At 56.7% G+C, this 22,257-nt stretch overlaps 1 protein-coding gene across 1 annotated transcript; it reads right to left on the bottom strand.

Moving 5' to 3' along the window:
• Positions 1-366: 366 nt before the first annotated feature.
• On the bottom strand, positions 367-19,923 carry FABP2 (fatty acid binding protein 2). Its single transcript, XM_078885498.1, has 5 exons — positions 19,877-19,923; positions 18,282-18,355; positions 10,524-10,696; positions 5,564-5,671; positions 367-516 (listed from the first exon to the last, which is right to left on the bottom strand). Exons 2-5 carry the CDS (start codon positions 18,346-18,348, stop codon positions 466-468), a joined length of 399 nt encoding a protein of 132 aa, XP_078741624.1. The 5' UTR covers positions 18,349-18,355; positions 19,877-19,923; the 3' UTR covers positions 367-465.
• Between the last annotated feature and the right edge of the window lie 2,334 nt (positions 19,924-22,257).

The raw sequence follows: 22,257 nt of genomic DNA, 5'->3' as shown, positions 1-22,257 counted from the left end.
CTCACCCACCCACCCACTCACCCACTCACCCACCCACTCACTCACCCACTCACTCACTCACTCACCCACCCACTAACCCACTCACCCACTCACTCACCCACCCACTCACTCACTCACCCACTCACTCACTCACCCACCCACCCACTCACCCACTCACTCACCCACCCACTCACTCACCCACTCACTCACCCACCCACCCACTCACTCACCCACCCACTCACTCACCCACCCACCCACTCACCCACTCACCCACTCACCCACCCACTCAATCACTCACTCCAGGATAGATCTCAGGAGGTTTATTGATATCAAGACGAAGAGATGTGATGCTTATTCAACGATGGTTGTGAAGAATGAGTGGTGATGGTGGTGAGGAATGAGTGGTGAGTGAGTGAGTGATTAGTAGAGAAACACAGGCTTCTGTCCGCGTGGAGCGAGCGAGTGAGAATTTCTTCTGTCTCACTCTCACTGCTTCTTGAAAATTCGCTTCCCCTCCACTCCCTCAAAGTTCATCGTCTAGAGCCACGCAGACAGAGGTGATTAATACAGTCCATATGTCTATTGCCACGCAGACAGAGGTGATTAATACAGTCCATAGGTCTATTGCCACACAGACAGAGGTGATTAATACAGTCCACAGAACAGTCTACTGTACATACAGTCCATAGGTCTATTGCCACACAGACAGAGGTGATTAATGCAGTCCACAGAACAGTCTATAGTACATACAGTCCATAGGTCTATTGCCACACAGACAGAGGTGATTGATACAGTCCACAGAACAGTCTATAGTACATACAGTCCATAGGTCTATTGCCACACAGACAGAGGTGATTAATGCAGTCCACAGAACAGTCTATAGTACAGTCTACTGTACATACAGTCTATAATACAAGTGGCTGAGTGAGTGACTGAGTGTGTGAGTGGCTGAGTGAGTGACTGAGTGTGTGAGTGGCTGAGTGAGTGACTGAGTGGGTGAGTGGCTGAGTGAGTGACTGAGTGGGTGAGTGAGTGACTGAGTGGGTGAGTGGCTGAGTGAGTGACTGAGTGAGTGAGTGGCTGAGTGAGTAGCTGAGTGAGTGAGTGGCTGAGTGAGTAGCTGAGTGAGTAGCTGAGTGAGTGAGTGGCTGAGTGAGTGAGTGACTGAGTGAGTGACTGAGTGACTGAGTGAGTGGCTGAGTGAGTGAGTGGCTGAGTGAGTGAGTAGCTGAGTGAGTGAGTGGCTGAGTGAGTGAGTGGCTGAGTGAGTGAGTGGCTGAGTGAGTGACTGAGTGACTGAGTGACTGAGTGACTAAGTGAGTGAGTGACTGAGTGACTGAGTGAGTGACTGAGTGAGTGAGTGACTGAGTGAGTGAACGAGTGAGTGAGTGGCTGAGTGAGTGACTGAGTGAGTGAGTGACTGAGTGAGTGAACGAGTGAGTGAGTGGCTGAGTGAGTGACTGAGTGAGTGAGTGGCTGAGTGAGTGGCTGAGTGAGTGAGTGGCTGAGTGAGTGGTTGAGTGAGTGAGTGGCTGAGTGAGTGACTGAGTGGGTGAGTGGCTGAGTGAGTAGCTGAGTGGGTGAGTGGCTGAGTGAATGACTGAGTGGGTGAGTGGCTGAGTGAGTAGCTGAGTGAGTGAGTGGCTGAGTGAGTGGCTGAGTGAGTGACTGAGTGGGTGAGTGGCTGAGTGAGTGGCTGAGTGAGTGACTGAGTGAGTGAGTGACTGAGTGACTAAGTGAGTGAGTGACTGAGTGAGTGACTGAGTGAGTGAGTGACTGAGTGAGTGACTGAGTGAGTGAGTGGCTGAGTGAGTGACTGAGTGAGTGAGTGGCTGAGTGAGTGGCTGAGTGAGTGAGTGGCTGAGTGAGTGGTTGAGTGAGTGAGTGGCTGAGTGAGTGACTGAGTGGGTGAGTGGCTGAGTGAGTAGCTGAGTGGGTGAGTGGCTGAGTGAGTGACTGAGTGGGTGAGTGGCTGAGTGAGTAGCTGAGTGAGTGAGTGGCTGAGTGAGTGGCTGAGTGAGTGACTGAGTGGGTGAGTGGCTGAGTGAGTGGCTGAGTGAGTGACTGAGTGAGTGAGTGACTGAGTGACTAAGTGAGTGAGTGACTGAGTGGGTGAGTGAGTGACTGAGTGGGTGAGTGGCTGAGTGAGTGACTGAGTGAGTGAGTGGCTGAGTGAGTAGCTGAGTGAGTGAGTGGCTGAGTGAGTAGCTGAGTGAGTAGCTGAGTGAGTGAGTGGCTGAGTGAGTGAGTGACTGAGTGAGTGACTGAGTGACTGAGTGAGTGGCTGAGTGAGTGAGTGGCTGAGTGAGTGAGTAGCTGAGTGAGTGAGTGGCTGAGTGAGTGAGTGGCTGAGTGAGTGAGTGGCTGAGTGAGTGACTGAGTGACTGAGTGACTGAGTGACTAAGTGAGTGAGTGACTGAGTGACTGAGTGAGTGACTGAGTGAGTGAGTGACTGAGTGAGTGAACGAGTGAGTGAGTGGCTGAGTGAGTGACTGAGTGAGTGAGTGACTGAGTGAGTGAACGAGTGAGTGAGTGGCTGAGTGAGTGACTGAGTGAGTGAGTGGCTGAGTGAGTGGCTGAGTGAGTGAGTGGCTGAGTGAGTGGTTGAGTGAGTGAGTGGCTGAGTGAGTGACTGAGTGGGTGAGTGGCTGAGTGAGTAGCTGAGTGGGTGAGTGGCTGAGTGAATGACTGAGTGGGTGAGTGGCTGAGTGAGTAGCTGAGTGAGTGAGTGGCTGAGTGAGTGGCTGAGTGAGTGACTGAGTGGGTGAGTGGCTGAGTGAGTGGCTGAGTGAGTGACTGAGTGAGTGAGTGACTGAGTGACTAAGTGAGTGAGTGACTGAGTGAGTGACTGAGTGAGTGAGTGACTGAGTGAGTGACTGAGTGAGTGAGTGGCTGAGTGAGTGACTGAGTGAGTGAGTGGCTGAGTGAGTGGCTGAGTGAGTGAGTGGCTGAGTGAGTGGTTGAGTGAGTGAGTGGCTGAGTGAGTGACTGAGTGGGTGAGTGGCTGAGTGAGTAGCTGAGTGGGTGAGTGGCTGAGTGAGTGACTGAGTGGGTGAGTGGCTGAGTGAGTAGCTGAGTGAGTGAGTGGCTGAGTGAGTGGCTGAGTGAGTGACTGAGTGGGTGAGTGGCTGAGTGAGTGGCTGAGTGAGTGACTGAGTGAGTGAGTGACTGAGTGACTAAGTGAGTGAGTGACTGAGTGACTGAGTGAGTGACTGAGTGAGTGAGTGACTGAGTGAGTGACTGAGTGAGTGAGTGGCTGAGTGAGTGACTGAGTGAGTGAGTGGCTGAGTGAGTGGCTGAGTGAGTGAGTGGCTGAGTGAGTGGTTGAGTGAGTGAGTGGCTGAGTGAGTGACTGAGTGGGTGAGTGGCTGAGTGAGTAGCTGAGTGGGTGAGTGGCTGAGTGAGTGACTGAATGGGTGAGTGGCTGAGTGAGTAACTGAGTGAGTGAGTGGCTGAGTGAGTGGCTGAGTGAGTGACTGAGTGGGTGAGTGGCTGAGTGAGTGGCTGAGTGAGTGACTGAGTGAGTGAGTGGCTGAGTGAGTGGCTGAGTGAGTGACTGAGTGGGTGAGTGGCTGAGTGAGTGGTTGAGTGAGTGAGTGGCTGAGTGAGTGACTGAGTGAGTGAGTGGCTGAGTGAGTGGCTGAGTGAGTGACTGAGTGGGTGAGTGGCTGAGTGAGTGGTTGAGTGAGTGAGTGGCTGAGTGAGTGACTGAGTGAGTGAGTGGCTGAGTGAGTGGCTGAGTGAGTGAGTGGCTGAGTGAGTGGTTGAGTGAGTGAGTGGCTGAGTGAGTGACTGAGTGGGTGAGTGGCTGAGTGAGTAGCTGAGTGAGTGAGTGGCTGAGTGAGTGACTGAGTGAGTGAGTGGCTGAGTGAGTAGCTGAGTGAGTGAGTGGCTGAGTGAGTGACTGAGTGAGTGAGTGACTGAGTGAGTGACCGAGTGACTGAGTGAGTGACTGAGTGAGTAGCTGAGTGAGTGAGTGAGTGACTGAGTGAGTGACTGAGTGACTAAGTGAGTGAGTGACTGAGTGACTGAGTGAGTGACTGAGTGAGTGACTGAGTGAGTGAGTGAGTGACTGAGTGAGTGACTAAGTGAGTGACTAAGTGACTGACTGACTGAGTGACTGAGTGAGTGACTAAGTGAGTGACTGAGTGAGTGAGTGAGTGGCTGAGTGACTGACTGAGTGAGTGACTTAGCGAGTGACTAAGTGAGTGACTAATTGAGTGACTGAGTGAGTGAGTGAGTGACTGAGTGAGTGACTGACTGAGTGAGTGACTGAGTGAGTGACTGAGTGGGTGAGTGAGTGAGTGAGTGGCTGAGTGAGTGACTGAGTGACTGAGTGAGTGACTAAGTGAGTGACTGAGTGAGTGACTAAGTGAGTGACTAAGTGAGTGACTAAGTGACTGACTGAGTGAGTGACTGAGTGAGTGACTGATTGAGTGACTGAGTGAGTGTCTGAGTGAGTGACTAAGTGACTGAGTGAGTGGCTGACTGAGTGAGTGAGTGGCTGAGTGACTAAGTGAGTGAGTGAGTGAGTGAGTGACTGAGTGAGTGACTGAGTGAGTGACTGAGTGTGTGACTAAGTGACTGAGTGACTAAGTGAGTGACTAAGTGAGTGACTAAGTGAGTGACTGAGTGAGTGACTGAGTGTGTGATTAAGTGACTGAGTGACTAAGTGAGTGACTGAGTGAGTGACTAAGTGAGTGACTAAGTGAGTGACTAAGTGAGTGACTAAGTGAGTGACTGAGTGAGTGAGTGAGTGACTGAGTGAGTGACTAAGTGAGTGACTGAGTGAGTGACTGAGTGAGTGACTAAGTGAGTGACTGAGTGAGTGACTGAGTGAGTGAGTGAGTGACTGAGTGAGTGACTAAGTGAGTGACTAAGTGACTGACTGACTGAGTGACTGAGTGAGTGACTAAGTGAGTGACTGAGTGAGTGAGTGAGTGGCTGAGTGACTGACTGAGTGAGTGACTAAGCGAGTGACTAAGTGAGTGACTAAGTGAGTGACTGAGTGGGTGAGTGAGTAGCTGAGTGAGTGAGTGGCTGAGTGAGTGACTGAGTGAGTGAATGGCTGAGTGAGTAGCTGAGTGGGTGAGTGGCTGAGTGAGTGACTGAGTGAGTGACTGAGTGAGTGAGTGACTGAGTGAGTGAGTGACTGAGTGAGTGAATGACTGAGTGAGTGACTGAGTGAGTGAGTGAGTGACTGAGTGAGTGACTGAGTGAGTGACTGAGTGAGTGACTAAGTGAGTGACTGAGTGAGTGAGTGAGTGGCTGAGTGACTGACTGAGTGAGTGACTAAGCGAGTGACTAAGTGAGTGACTAAGTGAGTGACTGAGTGGGTGAGTGAGTAGCTGAGTGAGTGAGTGGCTGAGTGAGTGACTGAGTGAGTGAATGGCTGAGTGAGTAGCTGAGTGGGTGAGTGGCTGAGTGAGTGACTGAGTGAGTGACTGAGTGAGTGAGTGACTGAGTGAGTGAGTGACTGAGTGACTAAGTGACTGACTGAGTGAGTGACTGAGTGACTAAGTGAGTGACTGAGTGAGTGACTAAGTGAGTGACTAAGTGAGTGACTGAGTGAGAATCCTCTCACCTGCACGAGTTTCCCATCGACGACCTCGCGAGTCGTGGTGATGATCTTTCCGTTGTCTTTGCGAGCGAATTTCCCCACCAGTTTACTGCCCTCCAGAGTCCACGATCCCTGCGTGAGAGACACAGAGAGACACACAGACAGACAGAGACACAGAGAGACAGAGAGACACACAGAGAGAGACAGAGAGAGACACACAGAGAAAGACAGAGAGACACACAGAGAGACACAGAGAGACACACAGAGAGACACAGAGAAAGACAGAGAGAGACAGACAGAGACAGAGAGACACACAGAGAGACACACAGAGAGAGACACAGAGAGAGACAGAGAGAGAGACAGAGAGACAGAGAGACAGAGAGACACACAGAGAGACACAGAGAGACACACAGAGAGACAGACAGAGACAGAGAGACACACAGAGAGACACAGAGACACAGAGAGACACACAGAGAAAGACAGAGAGAGACAGACAGAGACAGAGAGACACACAGAGAGACACACAGAGAGACACACAGAGAGAGACAGACAGAGACAGAGAGACACAGAGAGAGACACAGAGAGAGACACAGAGAGAGACAGACAGAGACAGAGAGACACACAGAGAGACACAGAGAGACACACAGAGAGAGACAGACAGAGACAGACAGAGACAGAGAGACACACAGAGAGACACAGAGAGAGACATAATATAATCAGTTACTCACTCACCATAACTCACTCATTCACTCACCCACTCACCCACTCACCCACTCGCCCACTCGCCCACTCACCCACTCACCCACTCGCCCACTCACCCACTCACTCATTCACTCACTCATTCACTCACCCACTCACCCACCCACTCACCCACTCACTCACCCACCCACTCACTCATTCACTCACCCACTCACCCACTCACCCACTCACCCACTCACCCACCCACTCACCCACCCACCCACTCACTCACCCACTCACCCACCCACTCACCCACCCACCCACCCACCCACCCACTCACCCACTCACCCACTCACCCACCCACCCACTCACCCACTCACCCACCCACCCACCCACTCACCCACTCACCCACCCACTCACCCACCCACCCACTCACTCACCCACTCACCCACCCACTCACCCACTCACCCACTCACCCACCCACCCACTCACCCACTCACCCACCCACCCACCCACTCACCCACTCTAACTAACTATACAACTCTATCTAACTAACTAGACGTGTCTCTGTGTGTATCCTTGGGGGCTAGTCTCACATTCACTTCAGATCCATCAGCCACTCACTCACTCACCCACCCACTCACCCACCCACTCACTCACCCACCCACCCACTCACTCACCCACCCACCCACTCACCCACCCACTCACCCACTCACCCACCCACTCACCCACCCACTCACCCAGCCACCCACTCACTCACCCACTCACCCACTCACCCACTCACCCACTCACCCACCCACTCACCCACCCACTCACCCAGCCACCCACTCACTCACCCACCCACCCACTCACCCACCCACTCACCCACTCACCCACCCACTCACCCACCCACTCACCCACTCACTCACCCACCCACTCACCCACCCACCCACCCACTCACCCACTCACCCACCCACTCACCCACTCACCCACCCACCCACCCACTCACCCACTCACCCACTCACCCACCCACTCACCCACCCACTCACCCAGCCACCCACTCACTCACCCACCCACCCACCCACTCACCCACTCACCCACCCACTCACCCACCCACTCACCCACTATATCTAACTAACTAGACGTGTCTCTGTGTGTATCCTTGGGGGCTAGTCTCACATTCACTTCAGATCCATCAGCCACTCACTCACTCACTCACCCACCCACCCACCCACTCACCCACTCACTCACCCACCCACTCACCCACCCACTCACCCACTCTATCTAACTAACTAGACGTGTCTCTGTGTGTATCCTTGGGGGCTATTCTCACATTCACTTCAGATCCATCAGCCACTCACTCACTCACCCACCCACCCACCCACTCACCCACCCACTCACTCACCCACTCACCCACCCACCCACCCACTCACCCACCCACTCACCCACCCACTCACCCACTCACTCACCCACCCACTCACCCACCCACCCACTCACCCACCCACTCACCCACCCACCCACTCACCCACCCACTCACCCACCCACTCACCCACTCACTTACCCACTCACCCACCCACCCACTCACCCACTCACTCACCCACCCACTCACCCACTCACTCACCCACTATATCTAACTAACTAGACGTGTCTCTGTGTGTATCCTTGGGGGCTAGTCTCACATTCACTTCAGATCCATCAGCCACTCACTCACTCACCCACCCACTCACTCACTCACCCACCCACTCACCCACTCACTCACTCACCCACCCACTCACCCACCCACTCACTCACTCACCCACCCACTCACCCACCCACCCACCCACCCACTCACCCACCCACCCACTCACCCACTCACTCACCCACCCACTCACCCACCCACTCACCCACTATATCTAACTAACTAGACGTGTCTCTGTGTGTATCCTTGGGGGCTAGTCTCACATTCACTTCAGATCCATCAGCCACTCACTCACTCACCCACCCACTCACTCACTCACCCACCCACTCACCCACTCACTCACTCACTCACCCACCCACTCACCCACCCACTCACTCACTCACCCACCCACTCACCCACCCACCCACCCACTCACCCACCCACCCACTCACCCACTCACTCACCCACCCACTCACCCACCCACTCACCCACTATATCTAACTAACTAGACGTGTCTCTGTGTGTATCCTTGGGGGCTAGTCTCACATTCACTTCAGATCCATCAGCCACTCACTCACTCACCCACCCACTCACTCACTCACCCACCCACTCACCCACTCACTCACTCACCCACCCACTCACCCACCCACTCACTCACCCACCCACTCACCCACCCACCCACTCACCCACCCACCCACTCACCCACTCACTCACCCACCCACTCACCCACCCACTCACCCACTATATCTAACTAACTAGACGTGTCTCTGTGTGTATCCTTGGGGGCTAGTCTCACATTCACTTCAGATCCATCAGCCACTCACTCACTCACCCACCCACTCACTCACTCACCCACCCACTCACCCACTCACTCACTCACCCACCCACTCACCCACCCACTCACTCACTCACCCACCCACCCACTCACCCACCCACCCACCCACCCACTCACCCACCCACCCACTCACCCACTCACTCACCCACCCACTCACCCACCCACTCACCCACTATATCTAACTAACTAGACGTGTCTCTGTGTGTATCCTTGGGGGCTAGTCTCACATTCACTTCAGATCCATCAGCCACTCACTCACTCACCCACCCACTCACTCACTCACCCACTCACCCACTCAGCCACCCACCCACTCACCCACCCACCCACTCACCCACTCACTCACCCACTCACCCACCCACTCACCCACTATATCTAACTAACTAGACGTGTCTCTGTGTGTATCCTTGGGGGCTAGTCTCACATTCACTTCAGATCCATCAGCCACTCACTCACTCACCCACCCACTCACTCACTCACCCACCCACTCACCCACTCACTCACTCACCCACCCACTCACCCACCCACTCACTCACTCACCCACCCACTCACCCACCCACCCACCCACTCACCCACCCACCCACTCACCCACTCACTCACCCACCCACTCACCCACCCACTCACCCACTATATCTAACTAACTAGACGTGTCTCTGTGTGTATCCTTGGGGGCTAGTCTCACATTCACTTCAGATCCATCAGCCACTCACTCACTCACCCACCCACTCACTCACTCACCCACCCACTCACCCACTCACTCACTCACCCACCCACTCACCCACCCACTCACTCACTCACCCACCCACTCACCCACCCACCCACCCACTCACCCACCCACCCACTCACCCACTCACTCACCCACCCACTCACCCACCCACTCACCCACTATATCTAACTAACTAGACGTGTCTCTGTGTGTATCCTTGGGGGCTAGTCTCACATTCACTTCAGATCCATCAGCCACTCACTCACTCACCCACCCACTCACCCACCCACCCACTCACCCACCCACCCACTCACTCACCCACTCACCCACCCACTCACCCACCCACTCACCCACTCTATCTAACTAACTAGACGTGTCTCTGTGTGTATCCTTGGGGGCTAGTCTCACATTCACTTCAGATCCATCAGCCACTCACTCACTCACCCACCCACCCACCCACTCACCCACCCACTCACCCACCCACTCACTCACCCACCCACTCACCCACCCACTCACCCACCCACTCACCCACTCTATCTAACTAACTAGACGTGTCTCTGTGTGTATCCTTGGGGGCTAGTCTCACATTCACTTCAGATCCATCAGCCACTCACTCACTCACCCACCCACCCACCCACTCACCCACCCACTCACCCACCCACCCACTCACTCACCCACTCACCCACCCACTCACCCACCCACTCACCCACTATATCTAACTAACTAGACGTGTCTCTGTGTGTATCCTTGGGGGCTAGTCTCACATTCACTTCAGATCCATCAGCCACTCACTTACTCACCCACCCACTCACCCACCCACTCACCCACCCACTCACTCAACCACCCACCCACCCACTCACCCACCCACTCACCCACTCACTCACCCACTATATCTAACTAACTAGACGTGTCTCTGTGTGTATCCTTGGGGGCTAGTCTCACATTCACTTCAGATCCATCAGCCACTCACTCACTCACCCACCCACTCACCCACCCACTCACCCACCCACCCACCCACTCACCCACCCACCCACTCACTCACCCACTCACCCACCCACTCACCCACCCACTCACCCACTATATCTAACTAACTAGACGTGTCTTTGTGTGTATCCTTGGGGGCTAGTCTCACATTCACTTCAGATCCATCAGCGAGGCTCGCATCGAACGCCGCTCCGAGTGTGAACGTGAACTCGGTGGTGCGGATGAGACTCGATTCCTTGACGGTGAAAGAGTCTCCGTCCTGGCTGATGGTTAGACAAAGTTTGTCTACGCTAGCGGCAGCTCGCTTGACCGCGTTCACGCCTAGAGAGACAGAGACACAGAGACAGAGAGACACAGTGAGACAGAGAGAGAGGGAGAGAGACAGAGAGAGACACACAGAGAGACACAGAGACGGTGAATGAGTCCCCGTCCTGGCTGATGGTCAGACAAAGTTTGTCTACGGAAGCTGCAACTCGCTTGACCGCGTTCACGCCTAGAGAGACAGAGACACAGAGACAGAGAGACACAGTGAGACACACAGAGACACAGAGACACACAGAGACACACAGAGACATAGAGACACACAGAGAGACACAAAGACACACAGAGACACACAGAGACACAGAGACACACAGAGACACAGAGACACACAGAGACACAGAGACAGAGAGACACAGTGAGACACACAGAGACACAGAGAGACACACAGAGACACAGAGACACACAGAGACACAGAGAGACACACAGAGACACAGAGACACACAGAGACACAGAGACACACACAGAGACACAGAGAGACACACAGAGACACACAGAGACACACAGAGACACAGAGACACACAGAGACAGACAGAGACACACAGAGACACACAGAGACACAGAGACAGAGAGACACACAGAGACACACAGAGACACAGAGACACAGTGAATGAGTCTCCGTCCTGGCTGATGGTCAGACAAAGTTTGTCTACGCTAGCGGCAGCTCGCTTGACCGCGTTCACGCCTAGAGAGACAGAGACACAGAGACAGAGAGACACAGTGAGACAGAGAGAGAGGGAGAGAGACAGAGAGAGACAGAGAGAGAGACAGAGAGAGAGACACACAGAGACAGAGAGACAGAGAGAGACAGAGAGAGAGACACAGAGACACAGAGAGACACAGACAGTGTGTGAGTTGGTGAGTGATTGTTGGGTGAGTGAGTGGGTGGGTGAGTGGGTGAGTGAGTGGGTGGGTGAGTGAGTGGGTGGGTGAGTGAGTGAGTGAGTGGGTGGGTGGGTGAGTGAGTGAGTGGGTCGGTGGGTGAGTGAGTGGGTGGGTGAGTGAGTGAGTGAGTGGGTGAGTGAGTGAGTGAGTGGGTCGGTGGGTGAGTGAGTGAGTGGGTCGGTGGGGGAGTGAGTGGGTGAGTGGGTCGGTGGGTGAGTGAGTGGGTGAGTGGGTCGGTGGGTGAGTGAGTGAGTGAGTGGGTGGGTGGGTGAGTGAGTGAGTGGGTCGGTGGGTGAGTGAGTGGGTGAGTGAGTGGGTGGGTGAGTGAGTGAGTGAGTGGGTGAGTGAGTGAGTGAGTGGGTCGGTGGGTGAGTGAGTGAGTGGGTCGGTGGGGGAGTGAGTGGGTGAGCGGGTCGGTGGGTGAGTGAGTGGGTGAGTGGGTCGGTGGGTGAGTGAGTGAGTGAGTGGGTGGGTGGGTGAGTGAGTGAGTGGGTCGGTGGGTGAGTGAGTGGGTGAGTGAGTGGGTGGGTGAGTGAGTGAGTGAGTGGGTGAGTGAGTGAGTGAGTGGGTCGGTGGGTGAGTGAGTGAGTGGGTCGGTGGGGGAGTGAGTGGGTGAGTGGGTCGGTGGGTGAGTGAGTGGGTGAGTGGGTCGGTGGGTGAGTGAGTGAGTGAGTGGGTGGGTGGGTGAGTGAGTGAGTGGGTCGGTGGGTGAGTGAGTGGGTGAGTGAGTGGGTGGGTGAGTGAGTGAGTGAGTGAGTGGGTGAGTGAGTGAGTGAGTGGGTCGGTGGGTGAGTGAGTGAGTGGGTCGGTGGGGGAGTGAGTGGGTGAGTGGGTCGGTGGGTGAGTGAGTGGGTGAGTGGGTCGGTGGGTGAGTGAGTGAGTGAGTGGGTGGGTGGGTGAGTGAGTGAGTGGGTCGGTGGGTGAGTGAGTGGGTGAGTGGGTCGGTGGGTGAGTGAGTGGGTGAGTGGGTCGGTGGGTGAGTGAGTGGGTGAGTGGGTCGGTGGGTGAGTGAGTGGGTGAGTGAGTGGGTGGGTGAGTGGGTGAGTGAGTGAGTGAGTGAGTGGGTGGGTGGGTGGGTGAGTGAGTGAGTGAGTGGGTCGGTGGGTGAGTGAGTGGGTGAGTGAGTGGGTGGGTGAGTGAGTGAGTGAGTGGGTGAGTGAGTGAGTGAGTGAGTGGGTCGGTGGGTGAGTGAGTGAGTGGGTCGGTGGGGGAGTGAGTGGGTGAGTGAGTGGGTGGGTGAGTGGGTGAGTGAGTGAGTGAGTGAGTGGGTGGGTGAGTGAGTGAGTGAGTGGGTGGGTGAGTGAGTGGGTGAGTGGGTCGGTGGGTGAGTGAGTGGGTGAGTGGGTCGGTGGGTGAGTGAGTGGGTGAGTGAGTGGGTGGGTGAGTGGGTGAGTGAGTGAGTGAGTGAGTGGGTGGGTGAGTGAGTGAGTGAGTGGGTGAGTGAGTGAGTGGGTGGGTGAGTGAGTGGGTGGGTGGGTGAGTGGGTGGGTGAGTGAGTGAGTGAGTGGGTGAGTGAGTGAGTGGGTGAGTGGGTGAGTGGGTGGGTGAGTGAGTGAGAGAGTGGGTGAGTGAGTGAGTGGGTGAGTGAGTGAGTGAGTGGGTGGGTGGGTGAGTGAGAGGGTGGGTGAGTGGGTGGGTGAGTGAGTGAGTGAGTGGGTGAGTGAGTGAGTGGGTGAGTGGGTGAGTGGGTGGGTGAGTGAGTGAGTGAGTGAGTGAGTGGGTGGGTGAGTGGGTGAGTGGGTGAGTGGGTGGGTGAGTGAGTGAGTGAGTGGTGGTGAGTGAGTGGGTGAGTGAGTGGGTGAGTGAGTGAGTGGGTGAGTGAGTGAGTGAGTGAGTGAGTGGGTGGGTGGGTGGGTGAGTGAGTGAGTGAGTGAGTGGGTGAGTGAGTGGGTGGGTGGGTGAGTGAGGGAGTGAGCTGGTGATTAAGTGAGTGGGTGGGTGGGTGAGTGAGTGAGTGGGTGAGTGAGTGAGTGGGTGAGTGAGTGAGTGGGTGGGTGAGTGGGTGGGTGAGTGAGTGAGTGAGTGGGTGAGTGAGTGAGTGGGTGGGTGAGTGAGTGGGTGGGTGAGTGGGTGGGTGAGTGGGTGAGTGAGTGGGTGAGTGAGTGAGTGGGTGAGTGGGTGAGTGGGGGTGTGAGTGAGTGAGTGAGTGGGTGAGTGAGTGAGTGGGTGAGTGAGTGAGTGGGTGGGTGAGTGGGTGGGTGAGTGAGTGAGTGAGTGGGTGAGTGAGTGAGTGGGTGGGTGAGTGAGTGGGTGAGTGAGTGGGTGGGTGATTGAGTGAGTGGGTGGGTGAGTGGGTGGGTGTGTGAGTGAGTGAGTGGGTGGGTGAGTGAGTGAGTGAGTGGGTGAGTGAGTGAGTGGGTGGGTGAGTGAGTGGGTGGGTGGGTGAGTGGGTGGGTGAGTGAGTGAGTGAGTGGGTGAGTGAGTGAGTGGGTGAGTGGGTGAGTGGGTGGGTGAGTGAGTGAGTGAGTGGGTGAGTGAGTGAGTGAGTGGGTGAGTGAGTGAGTGGGTGGGTGGGTGAGTGAGAGGGTGGGTGAGTGGGTGGGTGAGTGAGTGAGTGAGTGGGTGAGTGAGTGAGTGGGTGAGTGGGTGAGTGGGTGAGTGGGTGGGTGAGTGAGTGAGTGAGTGAGTGGGTGGGTGAGTGGGTGGGTGAGTGAGTGAGTGAGTGGGTGAGTGAGTGAGTGGGTGAGTGGGTGAGTGGGTGGGTGAGTGAGTGAGTGAGTGGTGAGTGAGTGGGTGAGTGAGTGAGTGGGTGAGTGAGTGAGTGGGTGAGTGAGTGAGGTGAGTGGGTGGGTGGGTGAGTGAGTGAGTGAGTGGGTGAGTGAGTGAGTGGGTGAGTGGGTGGGTGGGTGAGTGAGGGAGTGAGCTGGTGATTAAGTGAGTGGGTGGGTGGGTGAGTGAGTGAGTGGGTGAGTGAGTGAGTGGGTGAGTGAGTGAGTGGGTGGGTGAGTGGGTGGGTGAGTGAGTGAGAGAGTGGGTGAGTGAGTGAGTGAGTGAGTGGGTGAGTGAGTGAGTGGGTGGGTGGGTGAGTGAGTGGGTGGGTGAGTGGGTGGGTGAGTGAGTGAGTGAGTGGGTGAGTGAGTGAGTGGGTGAGTGGGTGAGTGGAGTGAGTGAGTGAGTGAGTGGGTGGGTGAGTGGGTGAGTGGGTGAGTGGGTGGGTGAGTGAGTGAGTGAGTGAGTGGTGAGTGAGTGGGTGAGTGAGTGGGTGAGTGAGTGAGTGGGTGAGTGAGTGAGTGAGTGAGTGAGTGGGTGGGTGGGTGGGTGAGTGAGTGAGTGAGTGGGTGAGTGAGTGAGTGGGTGGGTGGGTGAGTGAGGGAGTGAGCTGGTGATTAAGTGAGTGGGTGGGTGGGTGAGTGAGTGAGTGGGTGAGTGAGTGAGTGGGTGAGTGAGTGAGTGGGTGGGTGAGTGGGTGGGTGAGTGAGTGAGTGAGTGAGTGGGTGAGTGAGTGAGTGGGTGGGTGAGTGAGTGGGTGGGTCAGTGGGTGGGTGAGTGAGTGAGTGAGTGGGTGAGTGAGTGAGTGGGTGAGTGGGTGAGTGGGTGGGTGAGTGAGTGAGTGAGTGGGTGAGTGAGTGAGTGGGTGAGTGAGTGAGTGGGTGGGTGAGTGGGTGGGTGAGTGAGTGAGTGAGTGGGTGAGTGAGTGAGTGGGTGGGTGAGTGAGTGGGTGAGTGAGTGGGTGGGTGATTGAGTGAGTGGGTGGGTGAGTGGGTGGGTGAGTGAGTGAGTGAGTGGGTGGGGAGTGAGTGAGTGAGTGGTGGGTGAGTGAGTGAGTGGGTGGGTGAGTGAGTGGGTGGGTGAGTGGGTGGGTGAGTGAGTGAGTGAGTGGGTGAGTGAGTGAGTGGGTGAGTGGGTGAGTGGGTGGGTGAGTGAGTGAGTGAGTGGGTGAGTGAGTGAGTGGGTGAGTGAGTGAGTGGGTGGGTGGGTGAGTGAGAGGGTGGGTGAGTGGGTGGGTGAGTGAGTGAGTGAGTGGGTGAGTGAGTGAGTGGGTGAGTGGGTGAGTGGGTGAGTGGGTGGGTGAGTGAGTGAGTGAGTGGGTGGGTGAGTGGGTGGGGTGAGTGAGTGAGTGAGTGGGTGAGTGGGTGAGTGGGTGGGTGAGTGAGTGAGTGAGTGAGTGGTGAGTGAGTGGGTGAGTGAGTGAGTGGGTGAGTGAGTGAGTGGGTGAGTGAGTGAGTGGGTGGGTGGGTGAGTGAGTGAGTGAGTGAGTGGGTGAGTGAGTGAGTGGGTGAGTGGGTGGGTGAGTGAGTGAGTGGGTGAGTGAGTGAGTGGGTGGGTGAGTGAGTGGGTGGGTGAGTGGGTGGGTGAGTGAGTGAGTGAGTGGGTGAGTGAGTGAGTGGGTGAGTGGGTGAGTGGGTGGGTGAGTGAGTGAGTGAGTGAGTGAGTGAGTGGGTGAGTGAGTGAGTGGGTGAGTGGTGAGTGGGTGGGTGAGTGGGTGGGTGAGTGAGTGAGTGAGTGAGTGGGTGAGTGAGTGGTGAGTGGGTGGGTGGTGAGTGGGTGAGTGAGTGGGTGGGTGAGTGAGTGAGTGGGTGGGTGAGTGGGTGGGTGAGTGAGTGAGTGAGTGGGTGAGTGAGTGAGTGGGTGGGTGAGTGAGTGGGTGGGTGGGTGAGTGGGTGGGTGAGTGAGTGAGTGGGTGAGTGAGTGAGTGGTGGGTGAGTGGGTGAGTGGGTGGGTGAGTGAGTGAGTGAGTGGGTGAGTGAGTGAGTGGGTGAGTGAGTGAGTGGGTGGGTGGGTGAGTGGAGGGGTGGGTGAGTGGGTGGGTGAGTGGGTGAGTGAGTGAGTGAGTGAGTGGGGTGAGTGAGTGGTGGGTGAGTGGGTGAGTGGGTGGGTGAGTGAGTGAGTGAGTGGGTGGGGTGTGGGGTGGGTGAGTGAGTGAGTGAGTGGGTGAGTGAGTGAGTGGGTGAGTGGGTGAGTGGGGGGTGAGTGAGTGAGTGAGTGGTGAGTGAGTGGGTGAGTGAGTGAGTGGGTGAGTGAGTGAGTGGGTGAGTGAGTGAGTGGGTGGGTGGGTGAGTGAGTGAGTGAGTGGGTGAGTGAGTGAGTGGGTGAGTGGGTGGGTGGGTGAGTGAGTGAGTGAATTAGTGGGTGGGTGGGTGAGTGAGGGAGTGAGCTGGTGATTAGTGAGTGGGTGGGTGGGTGAGTGGAGTGAGTGGGTGAGTGAGTGAGTGGGTGAGTGAGTGAGTGGGTGGGTGAGTGGGTGGGTGAGTGAGTGAGTGAGTGGGGTGAGTGAGTGAGTGGGTGGGTGAGTGAGTGGGTGGGTGAGTGGGTGGGTGAGTGAGTGAGTGAGTGGGTGAGTGAGTGAGTGGGTGAGTGAGTGAGTGGGTGAGTGAGTGAGTGGGTGAGTGGGTGGGTGAGTGAGTGAGTGAGTGGGTGAATGAGTGAGTGGGTGAGTGAGTGAGTGGGTGGGTGAGTGGGTGGGTGAGTGAGTGAGTGAGTGGGTGAGTGAGTGAGTGGGTGGGTGAGTGAGTGGGGTGGGTGGGTGAGTGGGTGGGTGAGTGAGTGAGTGGGTGGGTGGGTGTGGTGAGTGGTGAGTGGGTGGTGGGTGGGTGAGTGAGTGAGTGGGTGAGTGAGTGGGTGAGTGAGTGAGTGGGTGGGTGAGTGAGTGAGTGAGTGGGTGGGTGAGTGAGTGAGTGGGTGAGTGGGTGGGTGGGTGGGTGAGTGAGTGAGTTAGTGGGTGGGTGGGTGAGTGAGGGAGTGAGCTGGTGATTAAGTGAGTGGGTGGGTGGGTGAGTGAGTGAGTGGGTGAGTGGGTGGGTGAGTGAGTGAGTGGGTGAGTGAGTGGGTGGGTGGGTGAGTGAGTGATTTAGTGGGTGGGTGAGTGAGTGAGTGAGTGGGTGAGTGGGTGGGTGAGTGAGTGGGTGAGTGAGTGGGTGGGTGGGTGAGTGAGTGAGTGAGTGGGTGGGTGAGTGAGTGAGTGAGCTTGTGATTGAGTGAGTGGGTGGGTGGGTGAGTGAGTGAGTGGGTGAGTGGGTGGGTGAGTGTGTGGGTGAGTGAGTGGGTGGGTGGGTGAGTGAGTGAGTTAGTGGGTGGGTGGGTGAGTGAGTGAGTGAGCTGGTGATTGAGTGAGTGGGTGGGTGGGTGAGTGAGTGGGTGGGTGAGTGGGTGGGTGGGTGAGTGGGTGGGTGGGTGAGTGAGCTGGTGATTGAGTGAGTGGGTGGGTGGGTGAGTGAGTGGGTGGGTGGGTGAGTGGGTGGGTGGGTGAGTGGGTGGGTGGGTGGGTGGGTGAGTGAGTGGGTGGGTGGGTGGGTGGGTGAGTGAGTGGGTGGGTGAGTGAGTGAGCTGGTGATTGAGTGAGTGGGTGGGTGGGTGAGTGAGTGGGTGGGTGAGTGGGTGGGTGGGTGGGTGGGGTGAGTGGGTGGGTGGGTGGGTGAGTGAGTGGGTGGGTGGGTGGGTGAGTGAGTGAGTGAGTGAGCTGGTGATTGAGTGAGTGGGTGGGTGGGTGAGTGAGTGGGTGGGTGAGTGGGTGGGTGGGTGAGTGGGTGGGTGGGTGGGTGAGTGAGTGAGTTAGTGGGTGGGTGGGTGAGTGAGTGGGTGGGTGGGTGAGTGAGTGAGTGAGCTGGTGATTGAGTGAGTGGGTGAGTGGGTGAGTGGGTGGGTGAGTGAGTGGGTGGGTGAGTGGGTGGGTGAGTGGGTGGGTGGGTGGGCGAGTGGGTGGGTGGGTGAGTGGGTGGGTGGGTGAGTGGGTGAGTGAGTGAGTTGGTGAGTGATAATCCCTCACCCATCGCCTCCAGGAATTTTTCGTAATTTTCATTCTTTTCCACCTTCCAGGTTCCAGAGAAAGTCATCTTGATTCTGGTGAGAGACACAGAGTGAGTGTCTCGTTCAGCCACTCACTCACCCACTCACTCACCCACTCACTCACCCACTCACTCACCCACCCACTCACTCACTCACTCACTCACCCACCCACTCACCCACTCACTCACCCACTCACCCACTCACCCACCCACTCACTCACTCACCCATCCACCCACTCACCCACCCACTCACCCACCCACTCACTCCCTCACCCACCCACTCTCTCACTCACTCACCCACCCACTCACCCACTCACTCAAATACTCACCCACCCACTCACTCACCCACTCACTCACCCACTCACTCACCCACCCACCCACCCACTCACCCACTCACCCACCCACTCTTTCACTCACTCACTCACCCACTCACCCACTCACCCACTCACTCACCCACCCACCCACCCACCCACCCACTCACCCACCCACTCACTCACCCACCCACTCACTCACTCACCCACTCACCCACCCACTCTCTCACTCACTCACCCACTCACTCACCCACCCACCCACCCACCCACTCACCCACCCACTCACTCACCCACCCACTCACTCACTCACCCACTCACCCACCCACTCTCTCACTCACTCACCCACCCACTCACCCACCCACCCACCCACTCACTCACCCACTCACCCACTCACTCACCCACCCACTCACCCACTCACCCAAATACTCACCCTGATTGTAGTAAACTTTCCTTCAGCCTGATGCACCACACACTCACTCACTCTCACCAACTCGCCCAATCACCCACTCACTCACTCACGAACTCACTCACTCACCCACCCACTCACTCACTCACCCACCCACCCACTCACCCACTCACTCACTCACCCACTCACCCACTCACCCACCCACTCAATCACCCACTCACCCACCCACTCACCCACTCACTCACCCACTCACCCACTCACTCACTCACTCTCACCCACTCTCTCACTCACTCACTCACCCACTCACTCACTCACCCACTCACCCACTCACCCACCCACTCACTCACCCACTCACCCACTCACCCACTCACCCACCCACTCTCTCACTCACGAACTCACTCACCCACCCACTCACTCACTCACCCACTCACCCACCCACCCACCCACCCACTCACCCACCCATTCACTCACCCACTCACCCACTCACTCAAATACTCACCCACCCACTCACTCACCCACTCACTCACCCACTCACTCACCAACTCACCCACCCACTCTCTCACTCACTCACTCACCCACCCACTCACTCACCCACCCACCCACTCACTCACCCACTCACTCACCCACCCACCCACTCACCCACCCACTCACCCACCCACTCACTCACTCACTCACCCACTCACCCACTCACCCACTCATCCACTCACTCTCTCACCCACCCACCCACCCACTCTCTCACTCACTCACCCACTCACCCACCCACTCTCTCACTCACTCACCCACTCACCCACCCACTCACCCACCCACTCACTCACCCACTCACTCACTCACCCACTCACCCACTCACTCAAATACTCACCCTGATTGTACTAAACTTTCCTTCAGCCTGATGCACCACACACTCACTCACTCTCACCAACTCGCCCACTCACTCACTCACTCACCCACCCACTCACCCACCCACTCACTCACCCGCTCACTCACCCGCTCACTCGCTCACCCTCTCACTCACCCACTCACCTACTCGCTCACTCACCCACCCACTCACCCACTCACCCACCCACTCACCCACTCACTCACCCACCCACTCACCCACTCACTCAAATACTCACCCTGATTGTAGTAAACTTTCCTTCAGCCTGATGCACCACACACTCACTCACTCTCACCAACTCACCCACTCACCCACCCACTCTCTCACTCACTCACCCACCCACTCACCCACCCACCCACCCACTCACTCACCCACTCACCCACTCACTCACCCACCCACTCACCCACTCACCCAAATACTCACCCTGATTGTACTAAACTTTCCTTCAGCCTGATGCACCACACACTCACTCACTCTCACCAACTCGCCCACTCACACACTCACTCACTCACCCACTCACCCACTCACTCACTCACTCACCCACCCACCCACCCACTCACCCACTCACTCACTCACTCACCCACTCACCCACTCATCCACTCACTCTCTCACCCACCCACTCACCCACCCACTCACCCACCCACTCACTCACCCACTCACCCACTCACCCACTCACCCACTCACCCAAATACTCACCCTGATTGTACTAAACTTTCCTTCAGCCTGATGCACCACACACTCACTCACTCTCACCAACTCGCCCACTCACACACTCGCTGTATATATACACACACACACCCATCGTACAATCTCTCTCTGTAGCAGATAGAGAGATAGGTTGAGTGAGATAATGGCAGGGCAAATGTTATCTATGTTGGACCCAATAAATTTGACATTATCGCAATCTTAGAGAGATAAGGGAGAATTTTCTGTTTGTCTTCTTTAAGATGCCCATTCAAACTAAGCCAAGGAATGGCTCCAGTGGGTGGGTGAGTGGGTGGGTGAGTGGGTGGGTGAGTGGGTGGGTGAGTGGGTGAGTGGGTGAGTGGGTGAGTGGGTGGGTGGGTGAGTGAGTGGGTGGGTGAGTGGGTGGGTGGGTGAGTGGGTGAGTGGGTGAGTGAGTGGGTGGGTGAGTGAGTGGGTGAGTGGGTGAGTGGGTGGGTGAGTGGGTGGGAGAGTGGGTGGGTGAGTGAGTGGGTGGGTGAGTGAGTGGGTGAGTGGGTGAGTGGGTGGGTGGGTGAGTGGGTGGGTGAGTGAGTGGGTGGCTTGGTGAGTGGGTGGGTGAGTGGGTGGGTGGGTGGGTGAGTAAGTGGGTGAGTGGGTGAGTGGGTAAGTGGGTGAGTGGGTGGGTGAGTGGGTGGGTGGGTGAGTGGGTGAGTGGGTGAGTGAGTGGGTGGGTGAGTGGGTGAGTGGGTGGGTGAGTGGGTGGGTGAGTGAGTGGGTGAGTGAGTGGGTGGGTGGGTGAGTGGGTGGGTGAGTGAGTGGGTGGGTGAGTGTGTGAGTGGGTGAGTGGGTGAGTGGGTGAGTGAGTGAGTGGGTGAGTGGGTGAGTGAGTGGGTGGGTGAGTGGGTGGGTGAGTGGGTGGGTGGGTGGGTGGGTGTGTGAGTGGGTGAGTGGGTGAGTGAGTGGGTGGGTGAGTGAGTGGGTGGGTGAGTGGGTGAGTGGGTGAGTGGGTGAGTGAGTGGGTGGGTGAGTGGGTGAGTGAGTGGGTGGGTGAGTGGGTAGGTGAGTGGGTGGGTGGGTGGGTGTGTGAGTGGGTGAGTGGGTGAGTGAGTGGGTGGGTGAGTGAGTGGGTGGGTGAGTGGGTGAGTGGGTGAGTGGGTGAGTGAGTGGGTGGGTGAGTGGGTGAGTGGGTGGGTGGGTGAGTGGGTGGGTGAGTGAGTGGGTGAGTGAGTGGGTGGGTGGGTGAGTGGGTGGGTGAGTGAGTGGGTGGGTGAGTGGGTGAGTGTGTGAGTGGGTGAGTGGGTGAGTGAGTGAGTGGGTGGGTGGGTGGGTGTGTGAGTGGGTGAGTGGGTGAGTGAGTGGGTGGGTGAGTGAGTGGGTGGGTGAGTGGGTGAGTGGGTGGGTGAGTGAGTGAGTGGGTGGGTGGGTGAGTGGGTGAGTGAGTGGGTGGGTGAGTGAGTGGGTGGGTGGGTGAGTGGGTGAGTGGGTGGGTGGGTGAGTGGGTGAGTGAGTGGGTGGGTGAGTGGGTGAGTGAGTGGGTGGGTGAGTGGGTGGGTGAGTGGGTGGGTGGGTGTGTGAGTGGGTGAGTGGGTGAGTGAGTGGGTGGGTGAGTGAGTGGGTGGGTGAGTGAGTGGGTGGGTGAGTGGGTGAGTGGGTGGGTGGGTGGGTGTGTGAGTGGGTGAGTGGGTGAGTGAGTGGGTGGG

This window comes from Lampetra fluviatilis, unplaced genomic scaffold, assembly GCF_964198595.1.
Source record: "Lampetra fluviatilis unplaced genomic scaffold, kcLamFluv1.1 SCAFFOLD_418, whole genome shotgun sequence".
NCBI lineage: Eukaryota > Metazoa > Chordata > Hyperoartia > Petromyzontiformes > Petromyzontidae > Lampetra > Lampetra fluviatilis.
The sequence above is the reverse complement of the archived record's forward strand: the minus strand, read 5'-3'. Positions and strand labels throughout refer to the sequence as shown.

Coding starts and splice junctions, on each gene's coding strand:
- FABP2 (XM_078885498.1), bottom strand. CDS start 18,348: ATGACTTTCTCTGGAACCTGGAAGGTGGAAAAGAATGAAAATTACGAA. Junction 5,672..10,523: donor CTGATGGATCTGAAGTGAAT/GTGAGACTAGCC, acceptor TCTCTCACGCAG/GGATCGTGGACTCTGGAGGG. Junction 517..5,563: donor TCGATGGGAAACTCGTGCAG/GTGAGAGGATTC, acceptor GCGTGGCTCTAG/ACGATGAACTTTGAGGGAGT.